At 52.3% G+C, this 18,551-nt stretch overlaps 9 protein-coding genes across 9 annotated transcripts; 3 read left to right on the top strand and 6 right to left on the bottom strand.

The window, feature by feature from the left end:
• Positions 1 to 175: 175 nt before the first annotated feature.
• Positions 176 to 1,691, bottom strand: BO87DRAFT_379297 (Bax inhibitor-1 family protein). The gene is made up of 3 exons (XM_025624000.1): positions 1,429 to 1,691; positions 1,280 to 1,350; positions 176 to 1,192 (listed from the first exon to the last, which is right to left on the bottom strand). Exons 1-3 carry the CDS (start codon positions 1,579 to 1,581, stop codon positions 598 to 600), a joined length of 819 nt encoding a protein of 272 aa, XP_025476621.1. The 5' UTR covers positions 1,582 to 1,691; the 3' UTR covers positions 176 to 597.
• Positions 1,692 to 3,376: 1,685 nt separating this feature from the next.
• BO87DRAFT_140714 (SPX-domain-containing protein) lies at positions 3,377 to 5,503 on the bottom strand. The gene is made up of 3 exons (XM_025618113.1): positions 5,336 to 5,503; positions 5,204 to 5,258; positions 3,377 to 5,102 (listed from the first exon to the last, which is right to left on the bottom strand). The coding sequence occupies exons 1-3, from the start codon at positions 5,347 to 5,349 to the stop codon at positions 3,414 to 3,416; spliced, it is 1,758 nt and encodes a 585-aa protein (XP_025476620.1). The 5' UTR covers positions 5,350 to 5,503; the 3' UTR covers positions 3,377 to 3,413.
• A 410-nt stretch (positions 5,504 to 5,913) lies between these two features.
• On the bottom strand, positions 5,914 to 7,195 carry BO87DRAFT_399833 (DUF3759 domain-containing protein; the record flags this gene model as incomplete). Its single annotated transcript, XM_025625474.1, has 6 exons — positions 5,914 to 5,937; positions 5,969 to 6,250; positions 6,282 to 6,327; positions 6,608 to 6,848; positions 6,919 to 7,047; positions 7,180 to 7,195. The coding sequence occupies 6 exons, from the start codon at positions 7,193 to 7,195 to the stop codon at positions 5,914 to 5,916; spliced, it is 738 nt and encodes a 245-aa protein (XP_025476619.1).
• A 621-nt stretch (positions 7,196 to 7,816) lies between these two features.
• On the bottom strand, positions 7,817 to 8,119 carry BO87DRAFT_409232 (uncharacterized protein; the record flags this gene model as incomplete). Its single annotated transcript, XM_025626231.1, has 1 exon — positions 7,817 to 8,119. The coding sequence occupies one exon, from the start codon at positions 8,117 to 8,119 to the stop codon at positions 7,895 to 7,897; it is 225 nt and encodes a 74-aa protein (XP_025476618.1). The 3' UTR covers positions 7,817 to 7,894.
• A 2,049-nt stretch (positions 8,120 to 10,168) lies between these two features.
• BO87DRAFT_365615 (alpha/beta hydrolase) lies at positions 10,169 to 10,957 on the top strand (the record flags this gene model as incomplete). Its single annotated transcript, XM_025621804.1, has 1 exon — positions 10,169 to 10,957. One exon carries the CDS (start codon positions 10,169 to 10,171, stop codon positions 10,955 to 10,957), a length of 789 nt encoding a protein of 262 aa, XP_025476617.1.
• Positions 10,958 to 11,007: 50 nt separating this feature from the next.
• Positions 11,008 to 13,071, bottom strand: BO87DRAFT_341316 (uncharacterized protein). The gene is made up of 3 exons (XM_025620691.1): positions 12,674 to 13,071; positions 12,464 to 12,599; positions 11,008 to 12,402 (listed from the first exon to the last, which is right to left on the bottom strand). Exons 1-3 carry the CDS (start codon positions 13,038 to 13,040, stop codon positions 11,061 to 11,063), a joined length of 1,845 nt encoding a protein of 614 aa, XP_025476616.1. The 5' UTR covers positions 13,041 to 13,071; the 3' UTR covers positions 11,008 to 11,060.
• A 140-nt stretch (positions 13,072 to 13,211) lies between these two features.
• BO87DRAFT_379292 (serine/threonine-protein phosphatase 2B catalytic subunit) lies at positions 13,212 to 15,981 on the bottom strand. The gene is made up of 5 exons (XM_025623999.1): positions 15,372 to 15,981; positions 14,951 to 15,282; positions 14,635 to 14,892; positions 13,669 to 14,579; positions 13,212 to 13,618 (listed from the first exon to the last, which is right to left on the bottom strand). The coding sequence occupies exons 1-5, from the start codon at positions 15,487 to 15,489 to the stop codon at positions 13,555 to 13,557; spliced, it is 1,683 nt and encodes a 560-aa protein (XP_025476615.1). The 5' UTR covers positions 15,490 to 15,981; the 3' UTR covers positions 13,212 to 13,554.
• Positions 15,982 to 16,103: 122 nt separating this feature from the next.
• On the top strand, positions 16,104 to 17,239 carry BO87DRAFT_341311 (uncharacterized protein). Its single transcript, XM_025620690.1, has 2 exons — positions 16,104 to 16,308; positions 16,360 to 17,239. The coding sequence occupies exons 1-2, from the start codon at positions 16,293 to 16,295 to the stop codon at positions 16,881 to 16,883; spliced, it is 540 nt and encodes a 179-aa protein (XP_025476614.1). The 5' UTR covers positions 16,104 to 16,292; the 3' UTR covers positions 16,884 to 17,239.
• Positions 17,240 to 17,384: 145 nt separating this feature from the next.
• Positions 17,385 to 18,497, top strand: BO87DRAFT_365601 (Voldacs domain-containing protein; the record flags this gene model as incomplete). The annotated part of the gene is made up of 2 exons (XM_025621803.1): positions 17,385 to 17,744; positions 17,834 to 18,497. Exons 1-2 carry the CDS (start codon positions 17,479 to 17,481, stop codon positions 18,495 to 18,497), a joined length of 930 nt encoding a protein of 309 aa, XP_025476613.1. The 5' UTR covers positions 17,385 to 17,478.
• Between the last annotated feature and the right edge of the window lie 54 nt (positions 18,498 to 18,551).

The raw sequence follows: 18,551 nt of genomic DNA, 5'->3' as shown, positions 1-18,551 counted from the left end.
TAAGTTTATTTTTTTGTTTCTTGCATCTGTTGGTTTCCTTTCGGGTTTGCGATCTAGATCTGGGCTCTCTTCGTCCAACGGTTACAATGTTGGGGTTTCTGCACGCTATACCATTGCACCGGCGTTGGGGTTCGTGTTTGGTCCGGTTTAGATTAACGTCTTAAACCTTGGAATACATTTTTTTCAATCTAATGATGCCTTTACTCTCTTACCTTTCCATCTCTCTTGCTAGGTAGCTTGTCTTGGCTCTGTAAAGTTATCTTCTATGAATCCGGTTCCTTGCTTTCCATAGATAGATACTCCGGTTCAGATAAACACAGAACTTATTGAAGTCGATCTACTACCCATCAAGAAACAACGCGACTAAAGCTAACGGATGAGTACAATATCATTAGGCAATACAAGCAAGTCAGGCGAGGTATTTTATCACCGCATAAAACGTAGAAGAGAGTCCATCTCACGATCACTCACTGCGTTTCCTCAACCACCACCACCACCACCACCAGCAAGTAGCACAATCTGTATCAATCCACATTTACCCCCACTACCACCTTTCCTTTCTTCAACCCATCAAAATAACAACCAGGTTATCCCAACCTAGTTATTATTCTGACTATTCAGAATCCTCAAAATCGCCAAAAACAAATTCAAGATATCCAAATAGAGCGAAATGCTCGCGGCAATCTCCTCCTCAACATGATAATGCCTCATCACCAACTGGGTATCAACAAGAATATACGCGGAGAAGATCAACGCCGCAAGGCCCCCATAAATCAGCTCGACGGTGCTATTCGCAGGGAAAAACACAGCCACGAAGCCAAACAAGATCAGGAACCACAGGCCACCGAAGAGGTAGGGCATCCAGTTAGTGAAGTCATACTTGGTCTGGCAGGCGAAGAGGGTGAGAGCGACGAAGAGACCGAGGGTGAGGATGAGGGCCTGGATGACGAGCCGGGCATCGTAGAAGGAGGTCACGACGCTGATGGAGTAGGCTTCGAGGAGGGTGAATCCGGATAGGAAGAGGAGGTTGGCCGGGTAGGATTTGCGCTTCCAGTAGGTGACGAGCATGAAGCCTACGGCGCCGAAGACGGAGACCATCATGAGCCAGAAGTTGGATTGGATCCAGAGGCGGTAGCTGGGGGAGAAGAAGGAGATGGAGCTGAGGATGGTGGTGAGGAGGAGTTGGGCCGTTCTGTTTGTGATTACTCTCTTGTCAGTTTTGTTCTGATGCTATTCTTGATTATTGCTTTCTTGGGGTGGATGTGGTGATGGTGCTTACAAGATGGAATAGACCTTCCGGATGAACTGCATACGGATGGGCAAGGTGCCCTCCGCGACGGTGCCGCCGAACTAAGCAATTACATTGTCAGTTGGTTTTGTTCTCTCAGATAATGCAAGCTTATTTGTTGAAAGTGGTGGTGTATGTACCTTGAAATCATCAGGAACATTGTCGTCCTCGCTGCGTGGCGCTGCTTGCGAGTAGTCGGCCGTTGCCTGATAAGACGGCGGGGGTTGAGGATAGGCGCGCTCCTCGAAGGAGTCGCGCTGCGGAGCAGGCTCGTATCTGGTGTTCGCTGCCATTTGCAACTGCGATGAATTTCAGTTGTCTCTGACGCTGTCAGACTAGTAGTATGGATGGAATGAGTTGATGGGACAGTCTGTCATATTAGATAGTAGGATAGACTAATCGGGGAAAGGAAGGAGAGGAGAGAGAGGGCCGAGAACCGCTGCGGCGCCGCGGCTCAACGGCGCTCCGGGGCAGGTGACGTCGGTGGTGTCACATGATAGTGGTTTTGTGCCTTAGGCAGAGGTTTACTATCGCCATCTAGTATGTTCTAGTAGTATGCATAAGATTCACTTACGTTTACCCTATCAAATTGGTCTATACAACATTTCATGTGAGGATTCAATTATGGCAGAACCTTTCAGGATCATAGTAGTACTGTAGTGCTCCATTAACTCCTATCGCATGCCTCTAATATGTTAGTATGTATCATATCTATCGTAATAAGTATATATATGCCATCAAAAAGAAATCGTAAAGCAAGTTGTCACCCATAAGTCACCGTCTGCTTCCCCTCTAGTTTCGCTCTTCGTGGAACGGAAGCTCTTCCATAATCACATCATCGTCCAAGGAGGCTCTGCCGTCATGGTATTCGTCGTCAGTGGAGTCATCTGGCGTATCCTCTGAGCCACGGAGTGGCTGGTCACCTGGATCTTGGCCCGGACGCTTCTTCCGCTGAAAGTCCTGTGCATGCGCTGAAGCCAGCAACGAGCCGACACGGGAGAGGCCGCGATTGCGGACCGACATGCCTGGAGTGGACGGGGTGCCGTGCTCCACATCGTGTGCTTGCGGTTGCTGCTCTTCCAGGGGCACACCATCTGCTTGTTGGTCAACCTGCGCTGGCGGGAGGGAGACCTGGTATGGCAGAGGCACATCCCTGGACGCCCGGAACAGCAGGACGTTGGTGCAGTGCTCATTCTCCACACGGAAGATCGTCCAGATACCTCGTCGGCAGACTTCTGACAGCGCCACGAAGAAGCTGAGTAACGCGGAGTGCTGCATATCCTTCGTGAAGATGGCATAGAAGATCCAGTTGAATCGCACGATAACGTCGATGACCATCGCAACATAGTATACCCATGCTTTACGGAACGCCAGGACATCACGCAGCAACGGGCGTTTGGCGTAGGCGTTCCCCAAACTCCAATCCATGACAAGGTCCCAAACCGACACATACACGGCGTTGAGCAGCGCAAAGGTGATGAACGTAGCCTGGAAACGTTCCGCTTTATCGATGCGATACAAGCTCAGAGTGACATAGTACAGAATAGTGAACGTGTATTTGCCAAAGTTCAGCAAATGCGGGAAGACGTTCCTAGTATCTGCGTAACGTCGCAGACACTGCAAAGCTCTCCAAATGCCCGGTAGGCAGGTAAAGAACCCAAGCAGCCTGGAATGCGAAGAATTGCACTGGGGAGGGTTACCCCAATAATGTGCGTAGAGACAGAAAAATAATTCGATATTCTAACACAAATTAGCCACAACACGTTAAGCGTACGACAACCGGATTACTCACACCCATGGCATATGTCTGGGAGCAATACATGTCTCCCAGAAAGAAATCACGGAACTCAACCGGATAGAACCCTGCCAGAAGCAGACGCCACTAGATTCGTTAGCAGTGACTTAGGACCCGCTATGGACGGCTTCACTCACATTAGAATATGCCCACCATTTGCGGCTGCGGTGGTACAGTGTCCGCACGGGCAGGAAAAGAAGGACCGTGGTCAAGCCGACAAGGACAACAGGCCAATATATATACATGCTATTAACTGACATGAAATTGAGCCACATGCAGAGACCCAGCAGAAAGAAGAAAAATGACGGCAGCTGTTACAGTCAGACACAATCAAAAAACCACGATAAAGCACCATACCTCAGTAAGCTGACGCCAGTCTAATGCATGCCTGGTATCATATTCAAACACAAAGACGTAGTTGATCTTGGCCCGAGTCCAGACCATACAGTCTAGGCAAAACAGTAGGAAATGAAGTACAACGAGGAAATAGCCCCCATATATCTGTGCACAGTTAGCTATCAGCAGGCACTCAGAACGATAAATACTGACCTGTAGCAAGTAGCTTGTGTAAGTTTTTAGTTCACCATCCCGATCATGAAGGTTCTGCACGGCATATACTAATGACTGAGCGCCAAACAGGACACCACCCATCAAGAGCACACCGGCACGGAACGTGCACGGAGAATAATCTCCGGATTTATTGATAGTGTGGCGCAATTTCGAAGCGGCGATCTTGCGGTTGCCGCGCTCGAAGTAACGAGCGTACAGGTCCTCTGCAGCGGACAGCAGATTCTCAGTGACCTCGCTTTGAACGAACCACGACTTGTTCACTTTCTCAGACATATAACGCTGCGTAGGACGCGCATTAGTAGTCTTGTCATATTTCTTGTTGATCTTCCGGAAAGCAGTCCTGTTCAGGTAGGCGTACGCCTTCAGCAGCTCCACACCGCGGTAGTACTCCTGAAGCGCGTGCTTCAGCTTCCTTTTAGCGGAGCGATAGGATACATCGCTGTTGGTCGGGTCCTCGGGCCGACGGATGAAATCGCGACGCGACACCGTATGGTCGGGATCCTGTCCTTGTAAGGCTGCTGAAGGGGTGCCCAACTCTGCAAGGGCTTTAGAGTTTTTCCCGAAATGACGTCCAGTGAGAGCACCGCGTATGCCGAAGCCAGCGAGGCCACCTAGGGGGCCGAATGCATGAGACTTTGGCATTCCTTCTTTCTCTGGCCGGGCCAACTTGGCACCTAGAACTTCCTGTGTGCGTTGGTCCCGCATGATATGCAGCTGATGACGAAGCACTTTGAGGCGTTCTGCGGCCTCCTCTTCCTTCATCTGATAGAAGGATTCTATTTTGGTCAACTCGCTATCCAAGAAGGCGAAGAACTCGTCCTGGCGCTTCTCGAACTCAGAAGATCCATCCGCTCCACGCTTCTCTGGGGAATCCCAGTCCTGATAGGACAGGACGCGCTGGAGCAACGAACCTCTCCGGTTTGGAGGGCCTGGGGTTGCATTCCGCTTATGATCCTTCTGGGGCGTCGTAGGACTCCGCTGAACTATGCCCTTGGTCGCAGTTCGTGTGCTCGCATGTCGCGACATCACCGGCGACGGTGTCTCAGGTACACTGGTCTGCTCCGCATCCCTCTCCGACGAGTAGTCATTATGCTTTGGGTCGATCGCGGGATCTGGCAGTCGAAGGGAGGCGACATCCGATGATGCAGCGTTCAGCGGAGGAGAGGGAACGATACTTCCGTAGCTTCCAATGACACCTGAAAACCTAGAGCCGGGTACACGCAGGGGCTGACGCTCGCTGCGGCTAGAGCCTGAGCGCGGTGAGCGTGGCGTAGGACCACTGCTTCTTATAGGGGTGGAAGGAATGTGGGAGGGACCATCAGAACCAGCAGGACGGTCATCTTGGTCGTCATGCGCGGAAGCATTGTGTTGTTGAAGAGAGGGATGACTGGGGCTTCGAGAGGTTTTTTGAAGAGCGCGAGAGATCGCTTTGACTTTCTTCTTGCCGGTCTAGAAGGTAAAAAAAGCAAGAGACCCGTTAGCATCCAAATTGTAGCTTAAATCAAAATATAAAAAGAAAAAAACGTCAGTACGGCAACGGATATACTGACCTTATAATCTAGATATTTGGCGCGCCACTCTGGAACCAGTTGCTGTTCCAGCTCCCTAATTTCAGAACGAACAGCCGGTTATTCTGGATTCTCACACACAAGCTTCAGGTAGTTGGAAGGAATGAAACTAACTTGGCGAATTTCATCGTGAGCAAATGGAGCTATAGCCGGGCATGATACTAAACGCAAACGAGCAAACGGCGGGCACGAGAGTATATAGCAGAAGCAACGATCGCATTGGCGACGAGTCACGGCGAGAAAACGACAACTGGAGCTAGTAGTAGTAGTAGTATTAAGACATATATAGTTAAACAGGCAAAACGAAGGACGAGAGAAACTTTCAGCTCCCGTAGGAGCAGCCGACGCCTCGAAAACTTTCTTTTGCTGCTCTTCTTTTCCTGTTCGAATCAAGCGACCCAATAGTCTGGAACCGGGACGGTCATTATTATCTCGATTACGAGCCGGACCAACAGGAGGAAGAGGAGAAAGAGCAAACCAAGACAGGGCACACAAGGGGGCAAGAAGCGAAGGGAACTAGGATGAACTCCCAATCGATGTAGGAAAACCTTGAGATACGATTGAACTCGTCATCGTGCGAGACAAGCCAGCCAGCCGATTCATGCCCTTTCCATTTGGTCAATCAGGCCCCAAATCGGACTGCGCGCGCATCTGATAGGCTGCGATGGCTGCACGTGCTGCATGCGATGAGCTCATTTGCTCGCCGCCGGATTAATCTGCCTATTGGAGTTTGGTTTCAGGATGAACCCGGTTCCGATGTGAGTGAAAGAGGAAAGGTAGGGCCAGACCGCCTTTCGCCGCCCCCCTCAAGGCAATCCCGAGGTTTGATGTTTGATGTTTGGTCGTTGTTCCGTGGATAACCTGCCCGGCTTGGGTAATTACCCCTTTTTGAGCTGGGCGACTTGCCTGGTTCGCGACATTGAATGTGAATGTTGATGTTGATGTTGTTAAGCTGTCATTAAACATTGTCTTACAACTTTTGAAGCCCATGTGGGTGATGCGCCCGTCGCCTTCCCGCACACCTTGCATCTATGCGTCCAAAACAGACCCTTGCGCTCACCGTCAACGCATGGATAATCCGCGAGCTTTCCTGAACGGGTGGAATCCTGCATATTCGTCTCCGGGGCAAGATCTCCATGATTCTACTGTTTGTTTGGTATGGATTACGAAGCGCATGATAAGCGTTTGTTTCACATTGAGATAATAAATAATTCATTTGGATATCTTGGTTTATTAGATAAGAATACATGCAGGAGAGGCCGTGTTACCAGCGCTCTCAATCCATGATCATATTCGTTTCATTTCCACCATCCATCTTCGTATCAACCCCTGATGATAGGGTCCAAATCCAGTTGGTTTCCCATCACACACAAAGAGGCTTCTTACCAGCCACCACGGCGGCCCTCGAAGCGGTCAGGGGGAGGGAAGCGGCCGGGGTCGAACTCGGGGGCACCGTGTCCGCGCTCGTAGTGCTCCTCGTACATGTGGTGAGCGTTCTTCTTGGCGTGCTCGCGGGCCTTGATCTTGTCGACTTCGTCCATGCCCTTGGTCTCGGCGAGCTTGTCGACCTCAGCGCCAACAACGGCGGCAAGGGCCTCCTTGGCGAAAGCGTGGCTGACGGGCTTGCCTGTAGGTCAGATGTGGTTAGCATGGCAAACTTCACGTGGCTGAAATGGTTCTGAATGGGGCATGCATACCCTGCTTGCGCTGGTGGTCCTCCCAGGCCTTCATGCCAGCGAAGGAAGCGGCACCGGCAAGGAGCTCGTGGGACAGGTGGCCCTCGTGCTTGTTCTCGTACACCTGACGGTGAGCGTCGTCGGATTGATCTAGAGACCCATGTTAATTACTAAAGGCCCTGATAAACGTCGTGTTGGTGAAGGCACGAGGCCAAAGACCAGACAGGGGAACCCTGTCAGGCCAGATGGAAAGGTGAAAGTGTAAGAAAGTATGTAACTTACCCCAGCCCCAGGCCATGATGATTGATGTATGAAGTAGTAAAGGGTTTTAGGTAGAGTAAAAAGTTGAGTGTTTGATGAGGAAGAGAAGAGAAGGTCTGGATGGGAGGGGACAGAGCATCTTATATATGTGCTGCCTAGACAACCCTACTCAGCATCTTCAGCTCCCTTGGGGCGCCCCTCCATCGACCATCCTCAGAGTGCCCCACCGTCTAACCTCACGGAAATGCATCGAAAGTCTTGAGGGGCGTCGGATAAAGAACAATATGGTTCGCTCCCGACTGTGAAAGGGTGGATCGAGGGGAAGATCACATCCAGTGAAGGGAGTGGACACAGGCCAGCTGAAACTGCGCAAAGGAGGCAGCGCTTGGAGGGGATAGATGGATCGGGATTTGATTGGAACAGATCATCGCTTAGACGCTACGAGACCGAATAATTGAGCGGTAGTGAGGGCGAGAAGCACCCAGCCACAGCCTCGTGGAGCGATGTGATGGGCACGGAATTGCCCAGGAGGGGCAGTCGAGGGGTAAGTTACTAGCCTCAATAAGTTGAAACATCAGGTTCCAATCATGTAAGAGGAATCGTGTATCTCCGGTTGGGGATCCGTGGTCACGTTTGGGTGAGCATCGATCCTGTGCCCCTCTTTGTCAATTCTTACGGCCGAGGCAGCGAATGTCTGCACCGCGTACAGGCTACAATGGCGATAGGCTACCACCATCTATCTAGTGAAATGTTCCTGCTGTCGTTTTGGGGGCCATGCAGATGCCCTTGCGTGGTCTCCTGCAGGCCAGTTGGAGTCCTCACGGCCTGGAGCAACGACCATCCGGATCATCGCCTGAGCAAGAGTGCGTACGTACGCGTCCAGGGTCGGAACCACGATGTTATTGCTGGGCGACTGGGTCGAGATGGGGATCTCCTCAGCCTTAAGTCTGGGCGAATCCATTTTGGCCCATTTAGCGCCGCAGCCACAGTTTGCCCAGGCTTGGCGGGCGCAAGATGAGCCGGTCGACCCGGTCAGCTTCGCGTCTTGGTGAGGCTTGTCTGAATATCAGGTGGAGGGTAAGTGATTCCCCCGCCTTTTGGGTGATATCTATAAGTCTATCGACGGAGTATCGGGGTAAAGCTGTCACAGACAAGTGTCAGGGACTTAGTCTCAAACACTTTCAGCCGGCTAGAGAGCCTCCAATCTTCACACCTCAAACTGGGATTCTATTTTGGGTCTCGGACAATCGGGCGAGTGGGCAAAAAGTGGTGGAATCGGTGGAATCTCCCCACTGCCATTGCCCGATCTGGTCATTTCCTCAATAGTGCGAAAAGTAATGCCCCTCACTGTGGCGCAGCTTCATCCCACCGCGTGGTGGCGGTGTGTGGCTTGGCTGGATACCATCTGTTCTTTCACCAAAAAATTTACTCTGTACTAATAATATCCCTCACTTAATGGCACCCGCCTGCCGAGAATATTATGTCGTCATAGTCAGTGATGTGTTGTTTCACTTAGCGCTTGAGGAGTTCGGTGAGTGTACTCCGTAGTCAACTAGAAATGTATGCTATTCATTGCCTCATTTGCGTGATATCTTCGGCTCCGGGAAAGTGGTCATCCGGCAATAAATATACTTTCAACATGTGAATTTAATGTCCTCCAATGATGTGCATTTGTTGTATGACAAGACACACATGAATCTGGCATATGCAATAATCCTGTGCATGCATTCAATACTATAGACATGGTCTGGAATAATTGTCAGTGATGATGAAAGTTGCTCATAAAAGTGTGTCATTTCAACCTGCTGCCTTACAAGGCTTGTTTGGCTATACTCAGTTTGTCTCTTCCGTATACTGGAATTGAATGATGAATTGATAGCCTGTAATATGCTCAGAAACATGCATGAGAGTATTAGAATGGACATCATGGAGTATTGCCAAGTCATCGCGATCATGGTAGGTTTTGATTTGCTTTCTCAGTGTTCCATCGATACTAGCAATATCAACACTTCAATCTGTATCAGTACAAAATAGACTGAAGTAGGGTATATGGCACTACTATACGTGACTGTAGTAGAGAAAGTGCTATACTGCTCATACTAAAGAGCACTCAGGTCAATTTCTATTATGGCAACATGCTATCGTGAAGTTCAAACCTGGTCGTTGCTTATAATGACAGATCCTGGCAGTATTCCTCCAGTACTTTCGCTTTGGCTCCTAATGAGCCTTTCTTGACAGCAGCCAGAGAATTGGCAAATTAAAGGAGAACATAGCGTGAGGAGGAAGTTAAAGAGCTAGGGACGCAGATTGAAAGGGACAAGACATAAAGAAGATCAACATCTGGATGCCTGAAGGATGCCACCTAGATGTGTAGGCAGTGACCATGTCAAGTAGTTAAGTCTGGACACTGATCTAAGCACAGCAGCCCTGTTCTCCCGAGAGATATCATTAAGGTGATGGGCCTAGGTACATCTCATGGCTGTGTTTTAGACCAGTGATCAAGTTTTTTAGTTGTACACACAAGAAAGTATGCAATAGATATAAACAAGCCAAGAATCTTATTTAAGATGACAAAATAAACACTTATATCGAGTAAATTAAATGTGCATAGATGCATAATTTAACCTGCACACATGCAGTCAATACAACCAACTGAACCAACAGACTGTCCCTGACGCACTAGTCCCAAACAGGCAACTAACTGCTTGAGCTTCAAAACTTCAACCAACAACCTTCTATCACACTACAACAATACTACTTTTCTTTGAACCACTCTGAACTGTACACGCAAACCACATACTATACACTGAATACCCTACACATATCTCATTATATCCTCCACGAACTATCCACAACAACCACTACCACAACCACAAATACAACAACACCCAACCAACCCCGCCAACCTCACTACATTCTACCACCACAACCACAACATCACAACATCCACACTACCTACCCATCTCCAACAACAAAACCACCCTCAAAACCACCCAACTCAAACCCCAAAATGCCACCCAACCCCCCTACCCCCTCCCACTTCCCCCCGCACCTAACCCTAACCATCACGCCCCCCTCCACCACCAGCTCCTCCTCCCCAAACCCCTCCCCCAACATCCTCCTCCTCCTCCACGGCCTCGGCGACACAAGCCAAAACCTCACAACATTAGCCCGCGCCCTCAACCTCCCCGAAACCACCGTCTTAACACTCCAAGCCCCCACCCCGCTCCCCTTCGACCTGGGCGGCTTCCACTGGGGCGACGACATCACATTCAGCCCAGCAGGGGACCTAGACATGGACGCAGGATTCACGCGCTCCACGAGTACCATAATTAAGGAGGTGATTGTCGACACACTGTTAAAAAAGTGCGGGTACAGGGGTCGGGATATTGTGGTGTTTGGGATCGGGCAGGGCGGGATGGTGGGGTTGGAGGTTGCTAGGCATTTCAGGACTTCTTTGGGGGGTGAGGATGGGGATAAGGAGCTGGGAGGTGTGGTGTCGATTGGGGCGCCGGTGGGGTTATCTGGAAAGGCGCCTGCGACTGGAAGTGGGAAGAGTAGGACGCCGTTGTTGATAGTTGCGGGCAAGGAAGATGGAGGGGAGAGGAGTACGGCGGTTACTGCGGCTGGGGTGAGGAGGACGAAGGAGTGGTTTGAGTTTGTGGAGGTGAGCAGGTATAAGAGGCGTGGGGATGGGATGCCGAGGAATGCGGAGGAGATGAGGCCTGTGATGGAGTTTTTGGCTAGGAGGTTGAGGAGTTATAAGGGGGTACCGGAGGGGAGTGTTGAACTTAGTTGAATAGTTAGGTGAATATGGGGTGGAAGAAGGGTTGTATAGATGTGGAAGGTGGATGATGAGTCTATTGTACATGACATGCTTAAACTAGATACCTATCTGCTGGCTAGTTGACCTCCTCCAGAGCTGTGCGTGCGCGCTCGATTGTCTCTCTGGCGTCCTTCTCCGCCGTCACCTCTTCGACCTGTCGGCCACCCTCGCGGGCGGTCTCGCGCAGCTGCGTCTCTGTCTCCAGCAGCGCGGTGCGGCCGTCTTCGCGTACCTCGTTCTCAAACCAGTGTCGCGCGGACTCCCATTTGCGCTGCTGGTTGCGCAGCGAGTAGATCAGTCCGATAGCGGCCATCGTGCAGGTCTCGTAGATGGTGGCAGTCGGCAGCGAAACGTAGGTTAGCGCCGACAATGCCGAGGTCAGGGTGGTTGTGGACATGCTGAAGAAGACCAGACGCTGCGCCAATGCCTGTAGCGACGGCACTGTCGTCTCCAGGAGCCGGCGACGACTAGTCGCGATCTGCGCTGGCCAGGACGTCTGCTCCTCTTGCATGGGAGTCGCATCGGTCAATCCGGCCTGCTGGAACCGGCCGGCAGTCCAGATGACCTCCTTTTCGGCCTGGCGCAGGTACTTCCGGTCCAGGATCTCCGAGGTGATCATTCCGACGTCGTCCACATGCCAGAACAGCTTCCACCACGCCAGTCCGCGCCACGGCTTGCTGGCGAACCCTTCCTCGAGCGAGCTGCGGAGCTCCGTGTGCCCGCGCTCCGCCCACTCAGACACGGATCGCTCAAGCACATCGCGAGTCTCCCACGACACAGCGCCGCTTTCTTGCTCCAGCAGCTTCCTCTTCTCGGCAGCGGCGGCACCCGCTTCCGCGGCATCCAGAAGAGATGTGATCAACGTCCGCAAGGACGGATCCAGCGTCCCTTCCTCAGCTCGAAGCGAAGACAACCAGTCCACCACCGGCTGCACACCACTGCTGTTCCAGCCACGTTCGTAGAGAGAAGCATTCTGCACCGACTCACGGAACTTCGCCAATGCCTCATCCGCCTTGTCAATATCCACAAACGCAACCCGGCCATCGTACTTCTGTGGCTCCGTGACCGCCAGCTCAATAGCCCCAAAGACCGACACAGCTTCCTTCCTCAAGTCCGACCGCGCCATCAACCCGCTATACGCCGAAAATCCATCGACACCGCTACCGCACACGATACTGCGATGCACGGGATACCGCACCATATTATGCCGGCCGGAATGCGACGTGCGGATCGTAACCGTAGGCACGAGGAAGGTGTCAGCCGTAAATGGGTGAGAATGAGTAGCGTCCGCGACGCCAGCCGACTCAGCACCAAGCGTCGTAACGAGAATTTCCAAATTGCCCTTCTTCAAAATGGGCGAGGGGACCGAGATCGTAGGGAGGAGATCGTTGGGGATTGTTTCGGAGACTTCACCGTACCTGCATATAACTTAGTGCCTGCTCCCCATAATGCCATGCGTGTTTGTGAATGTAGACCTACCGAATCAACAAACCCCTCTCCGTATCTTCACCATACGCATCCAACGCATCCTCCCAGCTCTCCCTCGAGTTCAACGGGTCCGCCAACAGCAACCGAACGAGTCTGCGCGCCGCAGTCGCATCATTCAAACCCAGAACTGCCCCAATGATTAGCATTACCCCAAACGACCAAAACATCTATCACTGGCTGGGAGAGAAGGCAAAGACATACCAGCAACTCGAACAACCGGCTTCTCACTCTCCAATCCCCTCAACGCAAGCTGCAACCGACTCAAATTCACCTGTTCCGGCGCAACATCCTTGACTCGGTTCAGAGCTTCATGTAGATCCTTCAGTCGGGGAGGGATATGTCTTGTGTGGACGACGGATGTGGTCGCAATGCCGCTACGCTGCAAGGATGCCCATGATTGTTGTTGATGTTGTTGCTGTGGTAATTGTAGTCGGGTTCGACGCGAGGAGAGGGAGCGGCGCCAGGTGGAACAGGACGGACAGTAGAAGACTGATGAGGAGGATGAAGAGGAGGAGTCTTGGATCTGCGACAAGCTCTTGGAGAGCGTGCCGCGGAGTTTGGGAGGCATTGACTGCGTGTTTGGTGAAGAGGGATGGGATGGGGGAGGAAGTGGTGGAGGATGTAGGCAGGGCCGGTCGGAGATTCTGGCGCGGGACTTTCGGCGGTCTTGGCGGAGCGTAGCTTATACCTTAGTCTTATTATAAGCGTAGGCTATGGAGTCTGGGGTAACAATAATCGACGGTAATCAATTGACTATTTTAATAAACTAGCCTGTACAATACGAACAGCTCAATTCATGGTGTATCGATTCATCAACTCATGGTCGAGTCGTCACGGACGCTCGATTGCTGTGCAGGAATTACACAAAGCCCCCCGTCCACCTCTCCATTATGCAATACAGTAATCTTTCGCGACAGAGTATAGGAGCTACTCATTGCAACTGTCACCACGTTGACATTTTTGAGGTGACAGTATATAGTCCACCCATACACGGAGTAGTTCATACCCCGAATTGCAGTACCTCTGCATGCCGCTTCGAAAGATGCTGGTTCAGATGGAACACCCAGTTACTTCCTAATCGCTCATGCTTCTCGAGAGTCCCGAGTAGCATCCCTTTGTCGCCGAGACTTGCCCGATCCCGCCGACCTGAAACTCGTTAGTATGATGGTCTGGAACGATCATTCTGCTTCACTTACATGCTAATCCGCCTGGCCACAGTCGCTAGCCCGGCGTCATTCTCTGCCTCATGATGCGCCCGCTCAAAGGCAATGCGTCTGTCTTCTTCGCTGCGCCGGATGACCTCTTCCTGCGACGGGGGCAGACGTTCGTTTTGCAGATCGACCTTGCGAGCATCTTCGAAGTTGGTGATGGCCTGCTTGATACCCTCCGCTCCCAGCATCAGAGTACCCGCTGGGAGACGACCTCCAGCAGCGGTCTTGAGTTCGGTGACCCGCTCGGACTCTTCACGCAACACCTGGAATACACGCGACAGACGGCCAATGGCAAGAATCTTGTTCTTGATCGCACGTCGCTTGAACTCGCTGCTTTCGATATCCATCGCCGCAGGAGGAGAGGGGGGTGCGGCGGTGGGCGAGACCGACGTGGGGGTATCATCTTCAAGCTCCTCCTTGGAGCAGGTGTTGAGAATGGCAATAAGCATGTCCGTAATCTTCTCACCGACGAAGGGAAGCGACCAGGTGAAGACGTCCATGAAGTTGGGGAGCCAGTACGGGTGAGGCGTGCAGTTGAACTGTCGGATATTCATAACGTTGTTCTCGTATTTCAGGACGGCGGCCTTGTTGTTGTAGACATCCAGGTAGTTGGGAGCACTGAAGATGGTCATGACACTGGGGAAACCGGTCGTACGTGTTTTGCGGTACATGCGGTAACCGGCATCCTGTGCCTCGTGCGCCCGAATGATGGAGAGAAGGTTGTTCTTTTCAAGGAAAGCGCACGCCGCGGGGTATGAGAAGAAATACGAGCATCCACGGACGCTGTTGTGGATGAAGTAGTCACCAGTCTTCTCCTGCCCAAAGTCTTCCAGAGGATCGGCCCAGAGGATGTCGCACATCAGGCCATGAGTCGGGGGCTCCCTAAAGCGATCAATCTGTCGCCAAGTCAGCCAGCAGTCCACCAGATGTAGTGTTCGGCCCATAACATACCGCTTTGATATCTTCCAGAGTGTGCAGCTCGGGACTGAGACCTCCGTGGATACAGAGGAACTGCTTGTTCATGACCGCCGCCAGCGGCAAGGAGCAAAACGATTCGATGCATGCCTCGTAGATGCGCTCGCTGTATTTGTGTTTGCACTCGAGCTTGAAAGTGAAGTAGTCCGTCAAATGCCGACATTCGTGGTTACCCCGCAGGAGCCAGAGCGTATTCGGATACCAGATCTTGAGAGCCCAGAGATACAGGACACACTGTAGCACGCGAGTCAGTGGGTGTGGCAATTACCAAACAGCTTGCGATCACACGAACCTCAATACTGAAGTAACCTCTATCCACATAGTCACCGAGGAAGAGATAGCGCGTCTCGGAAGGATCTCCGCCGACCTCGAAGAGCTTCATTAAATCGTAATATTGTCCGTGAACATCACCGCACACGGTGATGGGCGCATCCATCTCCAGCAGGTTGGGTTCAGCCCTGAGGAGCTGAGTACCGGCCTGTATAATCCATAGTGCCTGATCTTCAGTGAGACGACCTTCGCGGTAGAAGTGCTGCTTGAGGAACTGCAGGTTGGGCTTAGAAGGGTCTTCACGAGACCAGAACAGGTCGTCCGGCGGGGTGTTCAACGCCGGCGCTTGCACCTCTGAAAGACCATAGAGTGATTAGGAGAGCGCTCATGCAGATAGTTAAGTAGAGGGAAGGCAGAGAGAGAAAAAGACATTGTGGCGTTACCTTTAATTACTCGCTCCATGGTCGACACCTGAGTGCCATCTTCCATAACATGTAACGTAAAGTCGATCTCCGGGACCGGCTTTTTATCCGTCACCGCACGCGCGATAGTGCGATCCATGGTGACTTAAGTGATAGGGAAGACGTAGATCTTGGATCTGGGGAAATCGCAAGAACGTCGTGCCCCGGGGGGTTGTGAGGAGGCGAAGAAAAGGGGAAAGACACCAGCGCGGAGGCCAGTTGTTGGTGGGGGGTTAAGCGGCGGCGGGATTGGATTTCACACGCGAGACAGGCGGAGATCGCGAGGACTGGCCGTTGTAAGGAACAAGCTGGTCGGGGGTCACCAAGAATCCTACCGAAGTGGCGATTCCAAGGATGACAAGGGGGAGGGGAGCGAAATAGGGTTGGAAAAATTGAGGCTAAAGCGTGGGTCAGGGACAAGGCGAGAGGGACGAGCGAAGAGTGAGGGAAGATGGAGAGAGGCGCCGGGCAGTGCAACCCGAATAGGAGAGATGGTCGGCCTTCCAGCTCGATATCGTCAAGGCTGGAGAATAATAAGAGGCTGAAAAGACTGCCTGACCACCCTTTTTTCTGCAGAGAGCCACTAGTAAAGATGATTCGGAAGAATAAACCAATTATCGTGTAAGATAAATACTACTAACTAACTAGTTCCCCCTCTTCGTATTTAAAGATTCATTCAATCTAATCTCTTTTCTCTTCATTGCAAGAAAGAGAGTCTCACTCGACGTCAGAACCAACCGTAAATACGGTAATTCTCAGCCGGCGGATCATTCCGCTTCGTTACAGTCCCTGTAATTAATTACGCCGTCCGCGGGGAATCTCATCCATCATTGATTACTCTTGTTTCCTCTCTTTCTAGCTTATCAGTTCTTACAGTTTACAGTATACTACCCATCACTCATCATGTATGAATCCTATCGTCAGTACCCTCCTTCATCTTCTGTCTTGACCTATCACTGACTAACGACAGGTCCCCATCCCCTGCTGGCTCAGGTCCCCTTGACCGTTTCCCCCTTCATCAACCTCCCCACTTCCGTCACTCTCCCCTACACCTACAAGTCCGTTCCCTCGACCATCCCCCCTTCAGTAACAGTCGACCCAAGTAACCCCGATGTCAAACCCCGCTACGTGGTATCATCCAGTGGCGAGCATGCCGCCTCTCCAGAAGAGATTCTGGCCTCCTGCAACGCCCTCGAGCAGCACCTGAACAGGACGCGCGCCGATGCCGAGAAAGCAATCCGGGGCTGGGAGGACTCAATCACCCAGCGCGACCTCGCAGAGAAGCGACGTGTGGCTCCAGGATGGCTTGACAGAGATGAGAAACTACTTCAACCGAGAAACTCGGCCGCTGGCCCTAGAGGACATAGCCAGCCTCAACCCAGTCTATTGGACAGCTCGTTCTCCGACCCCAGTGCGGCCGCATTACCCTCCATGGTACCGCGAGACGAAGGCGAAGAGCTGGATAGAGCGTTTGGTGGTCTGGACGTGAAATGAGAGCTGCGCGATGATGTTCTGAAATACAATATACCGGGATAGCTTGGGTGAAGGCCATAAACCGCGCCATGGCCGCTGAAACCGCTGCAGGTGGATGCTATGGGCCCTTGCTTTGGCGGGGATAGTAGCGCACTTCCTTCGTCCCAAACCACGATAAAGTTCAAGCTTGTGCGCACCGTATTCTGCAAGAGATCACCAGTGCAGGGCGCTCTGCATCTGAACCAGCTGAACCGCGGCAGTGCGCGACCTGCGCCAACAAGAGCACAGCCATATAACCATGCGGTACCGCTGCAACTAGCTCAAGCAATCTCACAACAAACTCATCTAGCCTCAGAAATAATAATATCCAATATTCCCATTAATCTTCCACAAAAGTACACCTAGTCAAATTATGAAACGACGTAGAAACCAACCGTGGTAGACAGAACCCCACCCGCCCGGCGGATATCAACTGCCATCACCAGCAGCTACTGATAATCTAACTTTTGCTCCGCCCGCAAAGCTCCATCCATCATCTTCTCTTTTTCCCACCCTTCACCACCAACCACACATCCTCAACCTCCCACCTCGAAAACAACCAAATCCGAACCCCAAAATGGAATCCATCACCGCACCCCCCGACACAACAACCTTCATCCCCCTCGCCGAGCACCAATCCCGCACCCCAAGCTCCTTCCACTCCGGCCCTCCAATCCTCTACTCGCAGCACCAAAACTGCAAACTCGTGCTCCTGGAGCGCGAAGCCCTCGCAGTCCCAGCACTAGGCGCTCTGCGCGATGCCTCCACCGCAAACGGCACTACCGAAGAAGCGGAAGACAAGGAGATCGTCATTCCCGGCGTGAACGTATGGGTTACGTCTGAGTGAGTAACCTCCCATCCTCCATCCAAAACCAATACAATAGCCAAAACGAGAAAGCAAACCATACTAATGAGAAATGATAACCAACTAGAAAATTCCTCCTCCACAACCCCACAACCAACACCGGCCTCTCAATCCCCTACCCCTCCATCTCCCTGCACGCCATCCAGCGCCTGCAGCTCCCCAACACAGAATCCCAGGTCCAAGCCCAGGTCCAAGGCCTATACATGCAGTTCGCCAACCCAACTACCTCCTCCTACTCCTCCGCCGACGACGAAGAAGACGCCCTCACCGTAACAGTTGTGCCCGAGACCCCCGCTCGAGAATCTTCTACCCTCGCCGCCGCTGAAGAAGGAGACGAAAAGCCCGAAACGCCCACCCAGACCCTCTACGCTGCTGTGTCGGCGTGCTCGAATCTGCATCCGGATCCGGTTGAACCGGGCGATGAGGACGAGGATGATTACGAAGAAGGGGGGGCGTTTCAGTCTGGGTTAGTGTCGATGGGGAGTGCGGAGGGTGGATTGCCGCCCCCGGTGGAGGGGAGTCCGGGGTGGATTACGGCGGAGAATATGCATGAGTTCTTTGATGAGGAGGGGAATTGGATTGCTGGTGGGGAGGAGCCGACGTTGCCTTTGGGGCCTGGGGCGGGGACGGTGAGGCAGAGGGAGGAAGGGGAGGGGGAGGGGGTGGATGGGGAGGAGGGTGTTAATGGGGATGGTAGTGGGGAGGAGACGAAGTGGAGGAGGACGGATTAGATTGTTTGTTGGTCTATCCAGCTCTCTTTCTTGGTCTCTGCTTGTGTACTATCT

Source organism: Aspergillus neoniger (genome assembly GCF_003184625.1).
Source record: "Aspergillus neoniger CBS 115656 unplaced genomic scaffold BO87scaffold_31, whole genome shotgun sequence".
In the NCBI taxonomy this organism is placed as follows: domain Eukaryota; kingdom Fungi; phylum Ascomycota; class Eurotiomycetes; order Eurotiales; family Aspergillaceae; genus Aspergillus; species Aspergillus neoniger.
The sequence above is the reverse complement of the archived record's forward strand: the minus strand, read 5'-3'. Positions and strand labels throughout refer to the sequence as shown.